Here is a 19,989-nt window from a genome sequence, read left to right on the forward strand (position 1 = left end):
ACACATGCAGTCCCTCTAAACTAAAGTCAAGAGTTAATAATATGGAGAAATCACCTACTACAGGGCTATACATAACTAAAGTTGTATAAATTTTTTTATTGTGGGTGGGTGAAACTGATCACGTGATTTACCATGTCTAGTATTGCCCGTCCCAGAATAGTTTACCTAACACGAAAGGAACAATTCAGCGCAGCACATTGTTTGAGCAGGTAAACGAATATCTGAAATAATATTTAAAATGTCTGCTGTTGTAGCCCGCAGAAGACGAAAGAAGAGAATGCGAAGTTGTACGGAAAGTGCATTAACGAACACGGACATAACTACAAAAGTATGCTTGTACGTATAGTATACGTTTGCCCGGTTGTGACCAATTCAATGTGGGATATAACTTGGTATGTATTACGGGACCTTGCACATAATTTTACAAATATTAAACATAGCAGACCTATAGTATGTATGTGTTGAGCTGAATCCTCAAAAACATTTAATAACTCATGGATGTAATCACGAACTTGAAATTTGGCTCATTTGTAGTACTGCTTGACCCGCTAAAGGTATTTCAAAATCTTTTCATTCAAATCTCTGACATAATATTTATAGCCAATCAAAAATTACTCCATACATTTCCTATGGGGAATCCATAATTTTTAGCTGTTTCTCAGGTAGGCTTGCGCCAATTATGCCGGCATAATTTCAAGCATAATAGGCTAGCAAAAGCATCAAGCAATATGCCAGCATAATAGGACGATTTTCAAGATTTTTAATTAAATGTGCAATGCGCGTGCCAAAAATACAGCAAAACATGAACACACTACACCTTAATACTGCATTTCATATCAAGAAAATATGCCATGTTGTTATTTTTATTGTTTCTTGGCTGATTATTTACACTTCACGGAAAAAAAGAATGAGATACAGCAGTCACTTACTCTAATACAACAGTCAGGAAAAATTGATATATATACTCTAATAAAACAGCCAAATCTAGGCATAATCTTGATTTTGAAAGCATAATTTTGAGCATAATAGGCTGAATTTTTGAGCACTGCTCAAAAGCATAATTGGCTCAACCCTATTCTCAGGATCCAGCTCAACTTGTACATACTAGCTGTGATCTCTTCTAGTAGTCATTATACAAGAAACTGTCAGGAGCATTACATTGGATTAAAATTCTAGTAACATGAATCAAAAATTTGGTTGACAAACAGAAAGTTTCTTGACCACCTATAAAATGCAAATTTGCCAACCAAAAAAATTGATCAGCCATATGCTGAAGTTGTTCAGAGAATGACTACTGGCCTAGCATACACTGCACTAAAGTTGAAAAGTCGCTTGCTAGCAATATTTAATGTTGTTCATTTGTTTTCCAGTTGAGGTTACAGTGAAGGGCGAGGTCAGGACCAACTCCCATTGTGTAATATTTACATAATGGCTTCTATCAAAACAGATTGATCCAGTGACAGGAATGGTGATGAACCTTGTAGACCTGAAACTCATCATTAAAGAAAAAGTTCTTGACAACCTAGATCATAAATTTCTTGACAAGGATGTGCCATTTTTCCAGACCAGAGTCAGGTAACCTCATGTACGTTAGTATGATGACATCAAGTGGCATTGTACAGTTCTACTGAGAATATTGCTGTGTACGTTTGGGATCAGCTGGCAAATGATCCAAGGATAACATCGTCCGCACAACTACATGAAGTGATAGTTCATGAGACAGACAAACAATATGCTGTAATAAGAGACGAATAGACATATTTTGTGATCAGTGGTGAATTTTATACCAAAGGGATATGTCTACCATAAAAGAAGTGACAATTTTAGCGTAGTTCATTACAGCAACTTTTCACTTCTGGGAACCAATGGCTATAACTTAGACAGCATCCATTTAAGGAATAATAGTGCTATTGCATAGCTAAGATTGCTACTATATATAACTCACTGCCAGAGAATGGCTTCTATATGGGGAAATAACAAATATTATGACCGATAATATCCAGTGGCTTGCGATATATAGTAAGGCCTAAAATTACACTATATAGTGAAGTGTATATAGTGAAGTGGCTTTACCTCAGTCATGCCATGCATAACTATCAATTATTGATGCATGCTTAAATATTTAAAGAGAATTTAAACTATAATTGTATTCAAGAGTAAAAAGTAAGTAAAATTAGTAGTCCATTGGTCACAGGGAGCTCTCAACTTTATCAATTACTTCTTCTTCGCTTGCTTGTGTCAATGTTTCGTTGTTTGTTGTCGGTGTTTCACTGTAATGATACTCAGGTTTTTTCTTACCCATTACAATGTCTTTATCAATATACACTCTCTCAATGTTAGAGCCAGGTATATCAAACATGGCATCCAATAACAGATTTTCCTACACACATGCACACAGTATCACAATAGTCCTTCTAATGATAGGAACACACCAGTATTGCTCGGAGGCCTCGTGCTCCGGACTTGTTGTCCAGTGTACGCTGAGCAATGGCAGTGATCGCATCACTGCCAAACACCAGTTCAACCTGTGTGTGATGGTGTGAGCTAATGATATAGCACAATTATTATACAACATTACCTGATCCATTTTGAACAACAGTTGGTACTGAGGGATGAGGGCATTACGAGGTTCAGTCAGTATTTTAGTCAAGTCACTTTCGTCCAGTGAATGAAGACTAACAGTGATTGGTAGTCTCCCAATAAATTCTGGGATCATTCCAAATTTAATGAGATCTCCAGTTTCAACTTTTGAAAACAGTTCATCTTTCTCTTCTTGTTCAGTTTTAGTATTTGTTGTGTCTGAATTTTGGCCACTAAGAGAAGCGGCTGCATTGAATCCCATTACCTGTTCATAAACTTTGTGTCACTTGTGCAGGCATAGTGTGTTGTGTGTGTGTAAGCACACAAGTGTGTTGTGTGTGTAAGCACACACTGTGTGTAACATGCGTGTACAGGTCGTCTCACCTTGTCTTTTAATCTCTTACTAACAATTTTGTCAATTCCATTAAAGGCTCCGGATGCAATAAAGAGAATGTTCGTTGTGTCCACTGGCACTGTTTCCCCACGAATTTTACGTGAGTTTTTTTCAGGAACATGTACCACACTGCCTTCTAGAATCTTCAGTAAGCCTTGCTGTACCCCCTCACCCCCTACATCTCGTAGTTGGTGAAAACCAGGCACAGATCCGATTTTGTCCACTTCATCCAGAAACACAATACCTAATAGAATGTACAATTTATAGCACAAGCCATTGAAACAAACCAACCTCTCTGAGCCTTATCCACATTGTAATTTGCCTCCTATGAACAAACAGAGCATAAACAACATCACCTATTACTAGAATGATTACACTTACACACAACAGTTTGGCAATGATTGACTCAATGTCTTCACCAACATAACCTGCTTGTGTGAGGGCCGTACAGTCACAGATTACAAAGGGTACATTGAGACATTTAGCTAGAGTTCTTGCCAAGAGTGTCTTCCCTACAATATCATACCACTTTATCATAGAACATCACGGGTACTACATACGCACCCATGTACCACTACTGAGGGGTCAGCAATGATGTGTAAATTTCGTAGGCCAATGAAAGAATCTTAAATCTCCAAATTAATTTCTGCTTACTAAAAGTGTGACATAATTATTTTATTATTTTTGATAAGTTTTCAGCGTAAATCCTTTTAAAATTATAAATCTGTTTTTAAAATTATAAATCTGTGTAATTATCAAATCTTGTAAATCTCATAGGTGATTTTTCACTCATTGTAGACCCCTCGTGTACCACAAAAGCACACCACTATATACAAACACACCATTACACAACACACACCTGATCCAGTTGGTCCCATCAACAAGATGTTGCTCTTGTCCAACATGAACTTATGATTGTTTTGCATCAGTTGGCTGGGAGAGAGGTCCTCCTCCAGTTCTTCCATTTGCTCTGATGCTGTATCTTGAACAACTCCATCAACATGAAAGTTGATGATATCTACTAAGAGTGTAGAAATATTTTGTGCACAGTGCGGAATTCTTCTAACCTGTTTTACCATTTAGAAATGTTATTTGTTTAGTACCATGAAACACTGTTTCAGTCTGCAGGCCTTTCTCACCCTTATGGCTGTCGGCAACTGTCCGTGGTAGTGTCAGATTATTGCTTAACCTTTTGTAGTGATTATATACAGCAACTGATAACACCTTCTTGGTGTGCTGCTGCCCGATGACATATCGATTGAGATAATCACATATCTGAGAAGAAAGATTATAATCTAGGACAAATGTACACCATCCAGACCAGAGATGCAACATACTAACACTGTACATCATACCTGTTTAGGTGAAGGCAAGTCAGTAAACTTTTCTGCTTCACTGGAAGAGCTGTTGAAATCATAGTCCGTTATCACTTGGTAGAAATGGTGACAAGATTCGCACACCACAAATCTTGCGGAAGCTGTAACAAACAGAGGTGGTGAAATGGCTATTTTACAATATAGCAACTTACCCAACGCTGGAGGGATATTTTTAAAAGGTTCCCCACACCTTGGACAATTATTTCTACCACTTTTGCTCCCCATACTATTGCCTTTTCCCTTTCCACCATTACTGAGATATTGTGCAGAGGTGCGTACGGTTCTAGCGAACACTTTTTGACGACCACTGCTAATTAATGGTGAAAATCGATAATACTTCTCAGGATGACGCAAAAATTGTGTCCGTAGATACGAACAAGTCCTTGACATTGTAGCTGACATTATAATTATACAGTGTAACGACTTCCACTGATAAATCTAGTTTGGATTGAGTCTCTAAGTATGTAGTCACTGCAAAAGTTCACGAGACAGTTCCTTAACCATTTTTCTATTTAATGCCAACAAAACAGTGCACGACGTCATTAATTGCCCAATTATCGAGCCTTTTGTGTTCACTGTTTCGACAAAGCAGTAAACCTGAGAGATGACACGTACGTTGTTCGCGTTTCAGTACGTTGCTGTTGTATTGGCATTGTAGGTGGAAATCAGAGAGAGTTGGCAAGACAAAAGAACGCAAAGAAACAGTCAGGAAAATCAAAATGTGCTGACCAACAGGACGCAAACAAGGGACAGTCGCTGGAGGCAAGAAGGCAAAGGTGCATTGTGATATTTGTACAGTTATGTAACCACGTGAAGTACACTCATCATAATGTTAGTCATGGCCCTACACAACAGGATCACAATCTGCAACCATACATCAATGATCAAGCCCCCAAATTAGTGTTAACTAAGCTTGACCCTGTGTCTCATTACATTTACTTTTCAATCATGGGCCTCAAGTTCTTTGTCTTAGTTGTATGAATTGAATGCTCTAACAAAGTTTGATTGTTTCATACATTTGCATTCTCTCTGTGGTGTACCTAAAGGTCCTAACAAGGACATAAAGATATGGGAGTCCTGAAAACACAGAATAGCGGAACAACGGAATAAAATTTTTTTATTCTAAACATTTATCTAACCTTTTATAGATGGGTTTATACACTGCTCACTTTGTAGCAACTCTGCCAAGTACCCAATCGTGATGGTTGAATCCAACCCTGTCCAAGGTGGCAAGCTTTTAATAGAATGTGCACAAAACTATCCACTCTAGAACAATCTAACTAAGCTAAACTACTGTCTAATACACTTTACTACACAATTGCTACAAGTTATTTCTACTATCATACAGTACGATAGTACTGTATAGTAGGGGATGGCGAAGGTGTGGGCGTGGCCTGTGATATAATATAACCCAAAAACATGCCTCAATTTTCCTCACAACATCATGACAGTATTGGTTGAGTAAAATCAAGCCCAAAAGTGTCTTCAGATTGACCAAATGTTTCTGTCAAGTTGCTATAGATTTTTTTTTAATTATTCAACGGAATTTTCTACTGCCTGTCTGCTGACACCTTCAGTCAAGCGTAGCGGAAAACTGGCTACAGCTACAGCCCTAATTCTTTCAAAGAGATGTTTCTAATTCGCTTAAGAAAAACCTTTGGCATATTGATAAACATATAATGAGTGCGCCATTGTGGTAATTACTTTTTATCCTTCTTTACCATGGCCATCAGTCAAGGTTCTCCGCTGATAGTGTTAATAGACTACAGTAGGGCTTCCATCTATGGGTGTACATTGCATCAAACTATTCGAATGCATGCGGCGTTGCACCAAACTATTTGAACACGCGTGGCTCAGTGGTTTTCGAAGTTGGCTACCGTATAATAAAAAACTTTGGCAGTAAAAATGTTTGGCGAAAACCCACCATTGCAAAATTGGCGGAAAAAACTTTAGCGAATGGCACTTCACCTGAAATTTCTTTATAATCTATGATAGAACATAGCTACCACATACTGTATACACGCAAGTGTGAGTGATTAAACAACTCACCAATTAAGGGGCGTGGCAGCCATTTTGATTGCGAGTCTTTATCCCTCACAGTAAGGGATGACGACTCGCGATAGAAATGACTGCCACACCCCTTAATTGGCAAGTCTTAATCGCTTGCACGTAGCGATGTTGCATTCAAGTGGTGGCTATCGTACAACTGGCAAAGTTGCTTGTGTTTCTAAACACCAAGATAATTTGCTGTGACCAGCACTATGTTTAGTTAAATGAATCCAACTTACTACAGTTTATTCAACATGTTGAAACCAGGAGAGTACGGATTTTTGCAAGACAGATATGTTTATGTGACCAATCAACAGCTAAAAGTAACTAATTGGGTTGATTTAAATGTAATTGGAATAACAGCTATGACCTAATGTGTGATCAAGATACTCTAATAGAACAGTCATCGTAATAGAACATTCATTCAATGCTTAAATAGTAACCATATAAATACAATTTCATTCTCTTCTATCCTATTTGCTATTCCTGTAGGGGAAAAAAAAGCAAAACTAATACACCCAAGCTGTGAAAAAATCATTGCAGCCATTTCTTTGCTACCACCTTTGATTTCACGACCTTTTCACAGGCTATCACAGCTTGGCCATTTACTTAAGGTGATTTCCTCAGTTCCACACTAAAATTTGTGTTTATATTGTGGAGCTACATTCATTTAAATTAGATCAGTTGATGTACCCCATTTGTACCTTCTGTGTTTCTATGCTTCCCAATTTAGTAGCACAAACAGAAACACAATGAACCTCTTATCACACCAAGTCTAGCTGTAGCTGTGTGCAAGACATTTTAAATATATATATTTGTGTTCACTTCTTCCTCATAGGGATGCTGATATTATGAGAGAGAAACAACTAAAGAAAGCAGAAGGCAAATGAAACTAGTCAGTGTCTACTACACACTTCTTTTTGCCAATTAGAAAGATTTGATCATTTCAACGTGTAAATCATATTGTATCTGTGTTGTGTACATGTGTATGTTAAGTTTTCTATGAAATTCCAGATATTCTTTTGTCAATCTCTGAAACAAACCCCTTGAGTTTTTCCCATTGTTCCAGTGATAACGAAATGCCTGTGATAAAGCATCATGACACCATTTACTTTGCTCATACAGACCTTTCTTTCCCGGTTTTAATTCTCCATCGGAGTCCCAGTATTCCCGGATGTCAACCATAATCCTGCCCTTAAATGTGCGCACAGTTACAAACCTCTTTGGGGACAACTGCAAAGAAATATTTACACAAAGATCAGTACATCACAATGGGAACACACAGAGTACAATAATGCTGTTATCCTATGACCTGACAAGTGCCATACTTGGTACCAGTATTTTCAGAGGAGGTTAAATCCCTATGACATCACCTAACTGTGAGGGTTTTTTTTAAGTAGGGTTCCAGTAAGATTATATGAATGATGGTAGCTATGTTGATGGTAGCTATTACATAGCTACCATAACTATGTAATAGCTTACATAGCTATGTGGGAAAATCCCTACATTGGCATGTTACTACCATCTGTTCAATGCCAAAGTAGGGATATTCCCACATATGTTGCAATAGCTACCATCACTCATCACTTACTACCTGATCACAGGAACCCTACTTCATCCGGTTACGTTGTCTTGTGTGGCTCTGTGCGAACTTGTCTGCCCAGAACCATCTATGCACTAATATAATATTTGTGGATTCATGGTTGCTTAGCCGTCCATGAAAATTTCATCCTTGAGGATTAACAAGTGAGATACACATTCCAGGACTTGACTCATGAGGACCATAATATAGCTCAGAGGTATGGCAACCTCAATATAATGACTACATTTCTTGGTCCTTTGTGGCCTTATCAAAAGAGGTTCAACTTCATGGAAAGAAATAGTAGAGCTAGGCAAAATGAAGTACCACTTAAGTATCAAAAACACATGCTTCTCTTTCCCCTTCTGTAGTGCTAAAGCCATATACATGAATGAAACTATAACTATTTTTGGGTGATGTAATAGCATTGTGGCAAAGGCAAAAGCGCCAGGAAAATTGATAGTCAGAAAAATTGCTTGTAAAACAATGAAACATAAATTAACATATAAAAGTGGCCATAACTCTGTTATGTGCTATGAGGCTAGAATAAAGACTAATTGACTCAGCTTTCAAGGGTCAAAAGTCAAGATGGCATGCTTCTTCCTCTAGTGACTGTAGAACACACAAGCCAGCATTCGTTCATGATGATGTGGCTGGTGAGCTCCTTACAAAGAGTATAAACATGACCTTACTTTGCTAGCAATAAATATGCTATCCTTTACTTGTGTGGTAACTTGTAGTGTGTTTAATAAGATTAGTTTCTTTTATGCATAACAATATAGTTGTGGTTCAACTTCCTGCCTGACAAGCTCATAAAATTGGCATCAATAGAGGTAAATTCAGGATATTCAGTGAAAATTACTTTGAGAACTATAAATAAAGCTTCTCACCATATTTGGATACAGTAGTTGATCAATTTCATCATATGGAAAGGTATCAGGTTCATGCAAGTAAATACCATATTGACTTGGTTCAACACCATGACTACGTTAACATAGTAAATCAGTGTGGCTACTATTCAAGGGCAGTCTCTATTCGACGATGTGTGTGTGTTTACAGCATAAGCAGTTCTCATGTGTGGCAACTATTCAGTATATAGCAAACAAAAATTGTTGTATAAGATGACTATGTACATACTTACTAGTAGCTCTAGTATATTTTACTGTGTTGTGCACACAGCGGATGAAAGGCGTGGCCTCTAGATAAATAACTATTGTACTTTTCCTTACTGGGAATACTACTGAATAGTACTACAGGAAAGTCTAACCCAAGGATAGGCAGATAACTCCTTATAACAATCAAAGACTACAGATTCAAATAATAGCTGCGGCATTCATTCAAGGGCAACGTTTATGTTCTATCTTTAAGGGCATAGTGTGGCCACTATTCAAATGCGACATTTAACCGGGCTACTTAGGACATGCTAACCAAATTTTATAAGGATCGAGAGTTCACAATGAGGCCACACTCCCAACAAATTATGCAAACCTGCTTTTGTTAAAGAAAAGTAAGATGTGAACATACAACCAAATAAAACTTATGTACTTAGACAATATTATTATTTTGGTGGCACTCAAGCGTGTGCAATCACCTCATCCTTGGAAATGATTTTAAATCACTAGTCAACTAATTGGTAATTTGTTTCACTAATTTCTAATGCTTTTCATGGTTACTAATTTACTTGTATAAATTTCATTACTGCATGTAACACTGGTATTTCCTTCTTATTGCACAATTTACAGCAATTTAGTAGCTCTAATAAAGCATAATTAGATAGTTTGTCGTATATCCTATATGGCTGCCTATAAGAGGGCACCGCATACTCCAAATCCCGCTTTGTTTTTCTTTTGCTGCATGTGTAGCAGTTTGGTAGCTCTCTATATTTGAAATGAGTGACAACCAGAAAGAAGCTTTCGACGAGGAACTTAAGCAAGATTGCTGCTGAATCCTGTCAAGAGGATGGAGTGTGGCAGAGGTTAAATTCCGCGTGTCAACCCACAACCCCTTCACCCCATGTGGGACGTTTCCTGCTTCCGCGCCGCACCTTACCCCTAGTGGGACAGCTCAAGGTGTAGATGTATTGCAGCCATTCTCCAGAGGGTCCTTGCCGACCTGTTTTCCCCATTGTGGTGGCCATCTTTCCACCATTTTCACACCTGTACATGCAGGGCCAGGAGGTCATCCTACTCTTCCCCAAGCGTCATTGATTTCATTCCGTGACTTAATTCCGGTAGAAATTCCTGAACAAGACGCTGAAAATGATGATACTGGACAACAATAAGGACCACGTGACAATTCATGACAACAAATCGAACAGCCTGTTTGCTGAGTTTAACCCAGTTGTTGTTGAAAATACTACGTGGGACCCTCCTCCAGAAGTAATGAGCAACTACCTCAAGTGACACTTCAACCACCAATTGTTACCGGCAGAAAGGGAGGCAATTCTAGACGACTACCCTAAACCAAATTGTCCAGCAATGGAAGTACCGAGGCTCGATGAAAAAGTCAAGAAACAACTGAAGGACAAAGGCAAGGATCCTTCTTTGGACAGGAGAAAACGTTGTTTGACATTCAAGAGGAGCTCTTAGATGTTGGTGGTCAACTGACCTGCTTGTGGGCAGATATGATTAACCCAGTAGTGGAGGCAGATAAAGAACAAATTGCCTTGCTAATCCAAAGGGCCCTGGTTTTGCTGGGAAGCGCATCCCATTCAATCTCCTTAGAAAGGAGAAAGATTGCTAGGGCAAGAATCAATCCTAGCCTTAAATCCTTGGCTACAGAGGAGTACAAACACAGGAAGGACAAGCTCTTTGGTCTGGGGTTCTCGGAGAAAGCCTCCAAGAAATTGGAGACAGATAAGGCACTAGCAAAGGTTACAGCTCCACCCCATAAGTCCAGGAAGAGAAGCCATCCAGATGATCCATCTGATCTACATTTTTTTTTGTCCAAAAGCACCCCAAACAAGTATGGCAGCAAGGGATCCCAGCACCAATCGAAGTTGTACAATCAGTGTCAATTGAAGCCATACAATCCCTGCCCACACCCGAAGCACAACAGAGGGAAAGCAAACTACTGGACCAAGAAACACAGACAGAACTAATGCCAGCCGGGAAATCCAATTCTGCTTACCAGCATGGAAACAGATTACCCAAGACCCCTAGGTTTTGGAGGTGGTGAAAGGCTACCAGGTACAGACCCCCTCCAGATCAGCCCAGTAATGTCAGTGGCCAGATCATTAAGCGAACACCAGGCAATCACAGCAGAAATCCAATCACTGCTAGCCAAGGGAGCAATAGCAAGGACTCATCCCCAGATGGAACAGTTCACCAGCAGACTCTTTGTAATTCCGAAGAAGGACGGATCACAGCATCCAGTAATGAATCTGAGACCCCTCAACACTTTCATGTCCAATCACCACTTCAAGATGGAGGGAATTTGTTGGGTCAAGGAGCTGTTGAGAGAAGGGGATTGAATGTGCTTGGTAGACTTGAAAGATGCATATCTCATATCTCTCAGTGGCCATTGCCAAACATCACAGGAAATACCTCAGATTCGTATGGGAAGGCACCACCTACGAATTCACCCATCTACCGTTTGGTCTATGCAGGGTACCAAGAATTTTCACCAAGCTCCTCCAACCAGTAATGGCTCACCTAAGGTTTCTGGGCCTGCGAACAGTGATCTATTTAGACGACATCCTGGTGATGGCAGAGGATCGGGAACTACTGCAGCAACAAGTCCAACGGACTATCTCCCTCCTAGAAGAGCTGGGCTTCACAGTCAACAGAGCGAAGGAGCCCTCACACCGGAGCATGTACCTGGGACTACTAGTGGACGCGACCTTGATGAGATTATTCTTGCCAGAGGAGAAAATACAACAAATAATCAATGACTGCAGACGCGCTGGCAAAGGTAACCATAACAGCCCAAGTACTGGCATCTGTGATTGGAAGAATGTCAGCCGCATGGTTGACAGTCCTGCCAGCTCCTCTATACTATCGCCATCTACAACAACAACTGATACAAACCCTGAAGAGGACATCCTCATTCAGAACCCGGGTGACATTGAATCAGGATTCTCAGGACAAGATGCACTAGTGGATCCTCCACCTGCAGAAATGGAATGGAAGAGAAATCACTCCCTCCTCTCCAGACCTGATTGTACAATCAGATGCCTCCCTCCAAGGATGGGGAGTAGTTTGCAGTGGGGTAAGAACAAGACGCCACTGGTCAGTCCAAGAAAAGACTCAGCACATCAACTTCTTGGAGCTCCTGGCAGGATCCTTTGCAGTCAAAGCCTTCACCAAGCAAAGGAGCAATCTCCAGGTACTACTGCAGATGGACAACCGCTCAGCAGTCTCTTATGTGAACAAGATAGGCGGTACACACTCACCAATCCTTTCCTTCCAAGCTTGTCAGCTGTGGCAATGGTGTCTCCACACACAGAGATCATCCTGTCTGCAGAACATCTCCCAGGAATCATGAATACTATAGTAGATCAGGAGTCATGTCAGGTGGAGTCATTGGCAGAATGGAGGCTCCACAGGGAGGTATTCGACATGATTCAGCAGACACTGGGTATTTGCCGGGTACAATCAGGCTGAATCACCAACTCCCGGACTACGTCATTTGCTCAGGGAAACAATGCCCTCCAGTTGAATTGGAAGAATCTGGACGGATACGTGTTTCCACCCTTTAGCCTAATTGGGAGATGCTTCCAGAAGATCCAGCAGGAGCAGAGTACCATCACAATAGTAGTCCCACAGTGACCCTCACAGGCATGATATCCAGTGTTGATGGAATGCCTAGTGGATTTCCCCTTGGGTCTTCAATCGCATGGATCTACTTCAGAACCCAAGCAATCATACTCACCCACTGATTCGCCAAGGCTCACTACAGCTTCTCGCCTGCAGAGTATCAGGGAGCAGCATACAGCAACAGGAGTTTCAGAAAAAGCTTCAGAACTCCTATAAGCAGGGTGGAGTAAAGGGACAAATACAGCCTACCAGTCAGGATGGTCATGTTGGAGTCACTGGTGTTGCCAACGGGAAGTTGATCCCATTTCATGTAGCATCCAGCCATTCCTAGACTTCCTGGCAGATCTCTACAAGGAGGTCCTTCAATATTGTTTGATTAACCTGATTAGATCCGCAGTCTCTATGACTCACAATAACATTGAAGCAGCTCCGATAGGCCAGCATCCCGTGGCCTCCAGGGTGATGAAAGGGATCTACAACTTGAGGCCTCCTGCACCACAGTATTCCACCACCTGGGATGTGGCAGCAGTTCTCTCCTGAATTAAAGGTCAAAGGGACAACAAGGATTTATCCTTGAAGGAGTTATCAGGAAAGCTGGCACTGCTGATGGCTCTAGTTGGTGCCAATAGAACTTCAGAGTTACAGGCCCTGGATCTGCAGTTTAGATATTTCTTCCCTGATGGGGTAGTTTTCAAACTAACTTCCCTTACCAAGAAGAGGAAAACTGGGGCATCACTGAAGGAATGTTTCTTTGCTTCCTTTCCTCATGACAACCATCTCTGTATAGTGCAGTGCCTCCATGCGTATGAGCAGGCTACAAAGAATTGCAGAGACTTTCAAGCAGACGTGCCAGCTCCTCTATTCCTGTCGCATGTAAAACCTCAATCCCAGAGGATGGCTCACTGGATCAAGGACACTCTGAAGAAGGTAAGGGTGGACACAGACACCTTCAAAGCACATCCAGTGTGGAGGGCTTCCACTTCAGCGGCTGTAGGAAAGGAGCTGCACATTGCAGATGTATAAGACGGCAGACTGGAGTAGTGAATCAACATTCCGACAATTCTGCTACCGATCATCTACCTCAGCTGAGAAGAATTTTGCCCAGTTGGTGCTCAGTACTCAGACAGAAAAACTACCACGGTTAGCAAGAAGTAGGAGATGATCAGGACAGTAACTGTTAATTTGCCATAAATAATTCAGCCAGTAAGATGAATCATTGTAATCTTGCTGTACATATGTATACCCTGTGTATAAGTCTGTCAGCCATGTAATGCCATAATTGCTAACATCATAATAAACTCATGGCATGAGAAACCTAAAGGCTATTCTGGCCATGCATGAGTAGCATAAGGGTTTGTTCCCTGCTACTCAGTACTCACAACAAGGAGATTGTCAGTTCGTAAGCAAGAATGAGCTTTGAAATCTACCAGTATTACATGCAGTGAATCTCACAAAATATAATTGATGATTTGACCAAGGCCCAAAGGGCCTGAAGTTAAATCATGATTATATGAGTAAGATGAGCAAATATAACACTGTCCAAGGTCCACCCTATACATGTTATACTGCTCATCTCTTACAGGTATTCTTGAGTAGCAGGAAACTCAGAAGTCACTTGACAGCAAAAGTATGTAGCACCCTGTGGCCATACCACAAACTTTCTAATTATGTGTACTTTATTAGAGCTACTAAATTGCTGTAAATTGTGCAATAAGAAGGAAAAACCAGTGTTACATTTGCTCATCTCACTCATATAATCTTCAGGCCCAAACCTTCGTCAAATCATCAACTACTCACAATGAACAGATCTACAATATCAGATAACTTTTACTAACCCTTCTTTGTTTCTTCTATCTGTTGTGACGGGTAGTATCACCGTAAGTATCGTCTTAGAAACTAGTAAAAATTCTTTCCAATTCGTCTTATATCATGCTTGATCGCGCTACAATGTTTGGATAAAGCAAATGGCCATTAACCGCATAGTAACATGGTCCAAACCATTTACTCATAGGATATTCTGTTTACAAGATATATTATATATATATGCCTTTGAACCCATGCATGTTGTGAGAGCCACTATAGTGGCATCTGCGTTTAACAAATTCTGATATCAACTTCGGGGCCAAAGCATATAAAATCTTTTGCTTGTAATAGGTGGTCACACAAGTATACATGACACACTACACAAACAATAAATAATAGTGTTGTGGGATGATATGACAACTTCTAGTGTCTATTGAAACACTTGCAACTGGGATAAGATCCACTCAAGGGAATTTGTGTATCAAGTCATCAAGACGAAAAGTAATAATCAAGCACCTTCAAAGGCTAACTTTAAACATGAGAAAGAGAGATAAATGTCATAATAATTGACAATTACATGTACAATACAATTACAAGGGGTCAGGAGTCTAGTCTTAGGGTTACCAAGTTACTTTCAAAAAATAACTGGAGCCCTGGCAAGACAAAAAATCGTAGCTACTTATAAAACAATTATACATGGCATATCAACAGTTCAACTACATCCCATGATACTGAATCCCGAGAGTTAAATATCCTGTATGAACAATTTCTACAATCAAAATTCTTGATCCTGGTTGCAAGTGTATCAACTGTCACTAATGAATTAGAAGTGACCAGCCCCTTGTATGAAATTGGGTGACAGCAAACTTCAACCAATAAGGGCAACAAAAGTCACTGTGTACCTAGAACTAGCTATGAACATACTCACTCACTTCAAGTTTATCATCCAAATCTGCATCACTGGAAGCCTGTGGTTGCTGTTTTACAACTTTAGCCTTTTTGGCGGCTGCAGTCTGCACATAAAATTAACACCAATTGCCTAAGGTAAAGGCCTACCCCAGTGTCATCTGAATCATCAGAATTGTCAATGAATTCTCGTGATCGATTCTTCCTTTTTGACATGTCTCTGCAATTCTCGCCTCGATACGCGGCCTGTATTCTAATACTTTCAGATTACAGATGGCGTTCGATACGTTGGGACTCAAAGAATGGATAGTGAAACAAGTATCGACGGTTGGATACAGGACTCCTACTCCAGTACAAGTTAATTGTATTCCGCCTATTTTACAAGGTAAGATGAGATTGCCTAGAACTATCATGTCGTTAGTTATGTGTTTGTCACCTCGTGTTGTCTCGTGTGTTACACACGTGGTCATTGTAAAGGTAAAGACTGTATTGGCTGTGCCAAGACTGGCAGTGGAAAGACCGCAGCGTTTGCTTTGCCAATTCTTCAGAAACTTGCAGAAGATCCCCATGGATTGTTTGCTCTTGTACTGACACCAACTAGGTATGTATGTAATGTACGTGTGTGGTTGTTATGCACCCTCTAACTCCCCCAGTACAGACAGGGTGGAGGGGGATGAGACAATTTCATAAGCAAATGTCCCTGCTGGAATACTGACGCTACCTGTATACTAACACGAAACCATTGCCATTAGCTAGGTTCCTGAGATTGGTGAAAGCTCACTATTGCAAAATTGATGAAAAAAACCTTTAGCAAATGGTGATTTTTTTTTAACTACCACGTACTGTACCGCTCGAATGCTACACACGAGTGTGAGTGGTTAACAACTTGCCAATTAAGGGGCATGGCAGCCGCTTCAATTCGATCGTGAATCTTTATCCCTCGCATTGAGAGATGACGACTCATGATAGAGACGGCTGTTAACCCCTTAATTAGCAAGTCTCAATTGCTTGCACTTGTGTGTAGCGATGTGGTACCTACCGTACAAGTGTAAGCATCATTCGTTGGTTCTTATAATGTCGAGAGCAATGTAAATTGGATTCTTGTGGGACAATGAACCTCACGATAATCGAAGGGAATGCTTGGAAAAACCCACGATACCTGTCACAATACTTCAATACCCCGTCCTTTCAACATGGCTAATCTGCTCATGTGATTGCTAAAAATAATTGGCAGATAAAACTTTGGCGATTGTAATGCTATTCACCAAAGTGTTGTACTATATGGTACAAAATGGAATGATGGAAATTATTGCAGTGGCTAATACCCTACACCTGGGGAATATTTTGTTGCAAATTCCCCTGTTTAGCCAGTACTGGGGCCTGTTTAGCCAGTACTGGGGCCTGTTTAGCCAGTACTGGGGCCTGTTTAGCCAGTACTGGGGGTTACGAATGATAGGTGCATTACATTGCTACATGACTATTATCAAGAGTACATAATTAAAATAATGAGCTCTTGCTACTGCTATTGTTACTACTATTGTATCTCAAGGGATTAACATAGGCATGCACTGCTGTAACCATGGTCAGGATGTTTGAGTTGGTGAATTTTCCCTTACCATATGCTATATATACTTGCAGATTTGTCCTTTAGCATTTTTACAGTGTGTCACCCCTTGCTCTTCCCTTGTTAGCAACGTTTGCTAAACTCTTCAAAAAAGAGCAAATGAATGTGTGTGTTTTGCATACAATCCATACATGCCATCTTAGAAATACAGTGTGTTTGTGGTTGGTGAACTACATATTTTGCCCACAATTTTTTCAATAGCAGCTGTATGACTAGGAAGTTTTATACGTCAAGTTTGCAATTAGAATTTTTGGCAGGTCACAGTGATTATATCTTACTTGTTATTTCATTTGTTCTGGTAGGGAATTAGCATACCAGATTGCTGATCAGTTTAGAGTATTCAGTCGGCCAATGAATTACAAGGACTGTGTCATAGTCGGAGGTGTTGGTGAGTTACTGTCATCATTATACTATGCTATACTTCACGCTGTGGATACAGACATGATGAAACAAAGTTTGGAACTTGCCAAACAACCTCACATCGTGATTGCTACACCTGGTCGCCTTGCTGGTCACCTACAAACAGCACATTCCATCTCCTTGAAGAAGATTAAATTTTTGGTAAGGTTACTGTAAATTGTAAATTCCACAACAATGGCAGTTTGTTTAAAGTATGATAGTACTGTATATTCCGCATCATGACGGTTTGGGCTTTTCAGGCCAAAAATGTCTCCCCAAAACCAGCCTCACAATACGTTCATGGCACTTTGGCAGTATTGGTGAGTCTAAGCAAGTCCGAAATACAGAGCAACCAAAAATACTTCCAATAAGTTGGTATGGAATTTTTTTTAAATTTAACGATTTTCTACTGACTGACTAACCATCTAACTGCCTGCCTGATGTTTTCAGACAAACATACCACTAAGGCTATTAGATGTCATTTTAGCCTGACCGGTGTTTTTTGGCATACCGCAGTACGTACAATGCATGCCTCATGGACCTATTGATAGTTGAAGCATGTTCAGATGCAAGTCTAATTTAATGGCATGTCTGGCATCATTATTCCTTTTGATGCGGTATGTACAGGTTCATTAGTCATAATTATGTTATTTAAAGAAGTAAACAAGTAGAGGGGAATTAGGAATTTCAGTTTGGTTAGAGATCATGGCCATAAAAAAGTAGTAAACAAGGGAGGTCACCTAGACTAGTGGACAGTTAATCCTTAATTCAGTCAAGTAGGGATTAATTGTCCACTAGTATAGCTGTAGGTGTAGGCGACCTCCCTTGTTTCGCTACTTTTCATTGCCATGATCTCTAATCAAACTGAAAATCCCTTCTACTTGTAATATTGATTATTGTATTACTTATAACAGCCTGTGTATGTATTATGTGCATATTATTATTCCAGGTGTTGGATGAAGCTGATCGTTTGCTAGATGCCAGCTTTGCTGAAGACTTGCGGGTTATTTTTGATTCAATGACAAAGGAAAGACAAACATTATTCTTTAGTGCAACCCTGTCGGATAGTTTAAATCGACTGCAACAACTAGCTGTGAATAAGCCGTTCTGCTGGCAAGCACCACTCGAGTAAGATAACCACATAAATGAATGGCCAATCAATTTTACACATGTCTTTAAATTCTTTCAATAGTTCAGTTACTGTAGAACTCCTTGATCAGAAATATGTTTTAGTTCCTGCTAAAGTAAGTTGTCTGTGTGTATTAATTGCGTGCTAGTTCAGCGTTTTGGTAGGTAAAAGACTGCTACTTGATTAATATTCTTCAAACCTTACACGATGAAGAAGAGAAAACACTAATACTCTTTACTAACAGTTGTCGGTGAGTTTCCTTTGTTACACAACTGTTGTACATGTGGCTGCTTAGAAATTGTCACGTCTTAACATTGCTACTAAAGACATTAGGATTCTCTTGCACTTGTTTGCATTCACTGCTTAGTCAGGTGAATTGGTTCTGTGACATGCAACATTGTATTGTAGTGTGATATATTTTTTTTTTCCCAGGGTGAACGTTTAGCATCCTTGGCCAAATTTCGATCCAAAAAGACAAGAATGTTGGTATGTACAGATGTGGCTAGTAGGTATGTCTTTCTGGTGGGCTTACAGCGAAACCACAATCTGTTTGTTCATTTTTGTTAATTATAAAATTTACCGCAGAAGAAAGTGTTGTACTTATGATACTTATATGGTTATGTATTTCATTACTATTTAGAGGTTTAGATATTCCGTCAGTTCATGTTGTTATCAATACAAATGTGCCAGCATCACCGAAAGATTATGTCCATAGAGTTGGTCGTACTGCTAGAGCAGGTGTGCGTCAGTAGTCATACATCCAAATAGTTTAGTGACTCATGTGTGTGTCTTGTATCCAGGTAGAGATGGAGTGGCTATCACCTTGGTTACACAGTACGATATACAGCGACTACACAATATCGAGTCTCATATAAGTTAGTGTGTATATGGTCTGATTGTTTATATCACTTGTAATGTGTTGATGTGTAGAGACAAGATTGGAGGAGTATCATGTATCAGAACATAAAGCACTAAAGCATATCAATTTGATCACAATAACACGACGGGAAGTTGAATTGGTAATGCTTTATGGTCTCTAGTCAATGATTGAATATTAATGTTTGTCAACAGAAGTTAAGCCAGTCTAATTTTGGTGAAAATAGAAAGCTACATTTCACCAAAAGAAAGCTGTTGGAGGTCAGTATTCAGTTATGTGTGGTGCTATTTTATTTGCTATGCTAGGCAAAGAAATTGAAGAAACAACCTAAGAAGAAAGAGCAGTAGCACATATCTTGTGGATCACATGACCTCTGTGTTGCCATGATAACGACACAGAGCTGAACAGAACATTGACTCTAGCACATGAAATGTGTGCACGGAAATGTTTTCGTCATGTCCTAGTGTGCTATTCTGGCTGTACATCTAATTTAATATCCTCTGGCGTGCAAGATTC

At 39.9% G+C, this 19,989-nt stretch overlaps 4 protein-coding genes across 5 annotated transcripts; 2 read left to right on the forward strand and 2 right to left on the reverse strand.

Moving 5' to 3' along the window:
• Positions 1–81: 81 nt before the first annotated feature.
• Positions 82–1,779, forward strand: LOC136261007 (6-pyruvoyl tetrahydrobiopterin synthase-like). The gene is made up of 5 exons (XM_066054967.1): positions 82–209; positions 255–328; positions 1,371–1,393; positions 1,448–1,575; positions 1,623–1,779. Exons 1-5 carry the CDS (start codon positions 133–135, stop codon positions 1,753–1,755), a joined length of 435 nt encoding a protein of 144 aa, XP_065911039.1. The 5' UTR covers positions 82–132; the 3' UTR covers positions 1,756–1,779.
• Positions 1,780–2,121: 342 nt separating this feature from the next.
• Positions 2,122–4,882, reverse strand: LOC136260978 (ATP-dependent Clp protease ATP-binding subunit clpX-like, mitochondrial). 2 transcript variants are annotated; one of them, XM_066054931.1, is made up of 10 exons: positions 4,503–4,882; positions 4,330–4,451; positions 4,042–4,249; positions 3,834–3,992; positions 3,356–3,486; positions 3,266–3,299; positions 2,965–3,218; positions 2,579–2,845; positions 2,433–2,525; positions 2,122–2,380 (listed from the first exon to the last, which is right to left on the reverse strand). In XM_066054931.1, the coding sequence occupies exons 1-10, from the start codon at positions 4,750–4,752 to the stop codon at positions 2,189–2,191; spliced, it is 1,710 nt and encodes a 569-aa protein (XP_065911003.1). In that variant the 5' UTR covers positions 4,753–4,882; the 3' UTR covers positions 2,122–2,188. The 2 variants fall into 2 exon arrangements, with proteins under 2 accessions (XP_065911003.1, XP_065911002.1); XM_066054930.1 differs by having other exon boundaries at positions 3,834–3,995.
• Positions 4,883–7,313: 2,431 nt separating this feature from the next.
• On the reverse strand, positions 7,314–15,751 carry LOC136261008 (activated RNA polymerase II transcriptional coactivator p15-like). Its single transcript, XM_066054968.1, has 4 exons — positions 15,595–15,751; positions 15,471–15,551; positions 7,527–7,632; positions 7,314–7,482 (listed from the first exon to the last, which is right to left on the reverse strand). The coding sequence occupies exons 1-4, from the start codon at positions 15,658–15,660 to the stop codon at positions 7,400–7,402; spliced, it is 336 nt and encodes a 111-aa protein (XP_065911040.1). The 5' UTR covers positions 15,661–15,751; the 3' UTR covers positions 7,314–7,399.
• Positions 15,676–19,986, forward strand: LOC136260983 (probable ATP-dependent RNA helicase DDX49). Its single transcript, XM_066054938.1, has 14 exons — positions 15,676–15,829; positions 15,922–16,045; positions 17,371–17,456; positions 17,508–17,629; positions 18,417–18,595; positions 18,660–18,711; positions 18,761–18,846; positions 18,892–18,967; positions 19,029–19,105; positions 19,237–19,334; positions 19,397–19,471; positions 19,527–19,615; positions 19,668–19,733; positions 19,779–19,986. Exons 1-14 carry the CDS (start codon positions 15,718–15,720, stop codon positions 19,818–19,820), a joined length of 1,284 nt encoding a protein of 427 aa, XP_065911010.1. The 5' UTR covers positions 15,676–15,717; the 3' UTR covers positions 19,821–19,986.
• Positions 19,987–19,989: the final 3 nt, after the last annotated feature.

This window comes from Dysidea avara, chromosome 7 (genome assembly GCF_963678975.1).
Source record: "Dysidea avara chromosome 7, odDysAvar1.4, whole genome shotgun sequence".
Classification (NCBI taxonomy): Eukaryota; Metazoa; Porifera; class Demospongiae; order Dictyoceratida; family Dysideidae; genus Dysidea; species Dysidea avara.

Coding starts and splice junctions, on each gene's coding strand:
- LOC136260978 (XM_066054930.1), bottom strand. CDS start 4,752: ATGTCAGCTACAATGTCAAGGACTTGTTCGTATCTACGGACACAATTT. Junction 4,452..4,502: donor AAATATCCCTCCAGCGTTGG/GTAAGTTGCTAT, acceptor TGTTTGTTACAG/CTTCCGCAAGATTTGTGGTG. Junction 3,300..3,355: donor TCATTGCCAAACTGTTGTGT/GTAAGTGTAATC, acceptor GTTTGTTCATAG/GAGGCAAATTACAATGTGGA.
- LOC136261007 (XM_066054967.1), top strand. CDS start 133: ATGTCTAGTATTGCCCGTCCCAGAATAGTTTACCTAACACGAAAGGAA. Junction 210..254: donor GCAGCACATTGTTTGAGCAG/GTAAACGAATAT, acceptor CTGCTGTTGTAG/CCCGCAGAAGACGAAAGAAG. Junction 329..1,370: donor ACACGGACATAACTACAAAA/GTATGCTTGTAC, acceptor TTTGTTTTCCAG/TTGAGGTTACAGTGAAGGGC.
- LOC136260983 (XM_066054938.1), top strand. CDS start 15,718: ATGGCGTTCGATACGTTGGGACTCAAAGAATGGATAGTGAAACAAGTA. Junction 16,046..17,370: donor CTTGTACTGACACCAACTAG/GTATGTATGTAA, acceptor TTGTTCTGGTAG/GGAATTAGCATACCAGATTG. Junction 18,847..18,891: donor CTCTTTACTAACAGTTGTCG/GTGAGTTTCCTT, acceptor GTGGCTGCTTAG/AAATTGTCACGTCTTAACAT.
- LOC136261008 (XM_066054968.1), bottom strand. CDS start 15,660: ATGTCAAAAAGGAAGAATCGATCACGAGAATTCATTGACAATTCTGAT. Junction 7,633..15,470: donor ATTTGGATGATAAACTTGAA/GTGAGTGAGTAT, acceptor ATTTCTTTGCAG/TTGTCCCCAAAGAGGTTTGT. Junction 7,483..7,526: donor ATTAAAACCGGGAAAGAAAG/GTCTGTATGAGC, acceptor GCTTTATCACAG/GCATTTCGTTATCACTGGAA.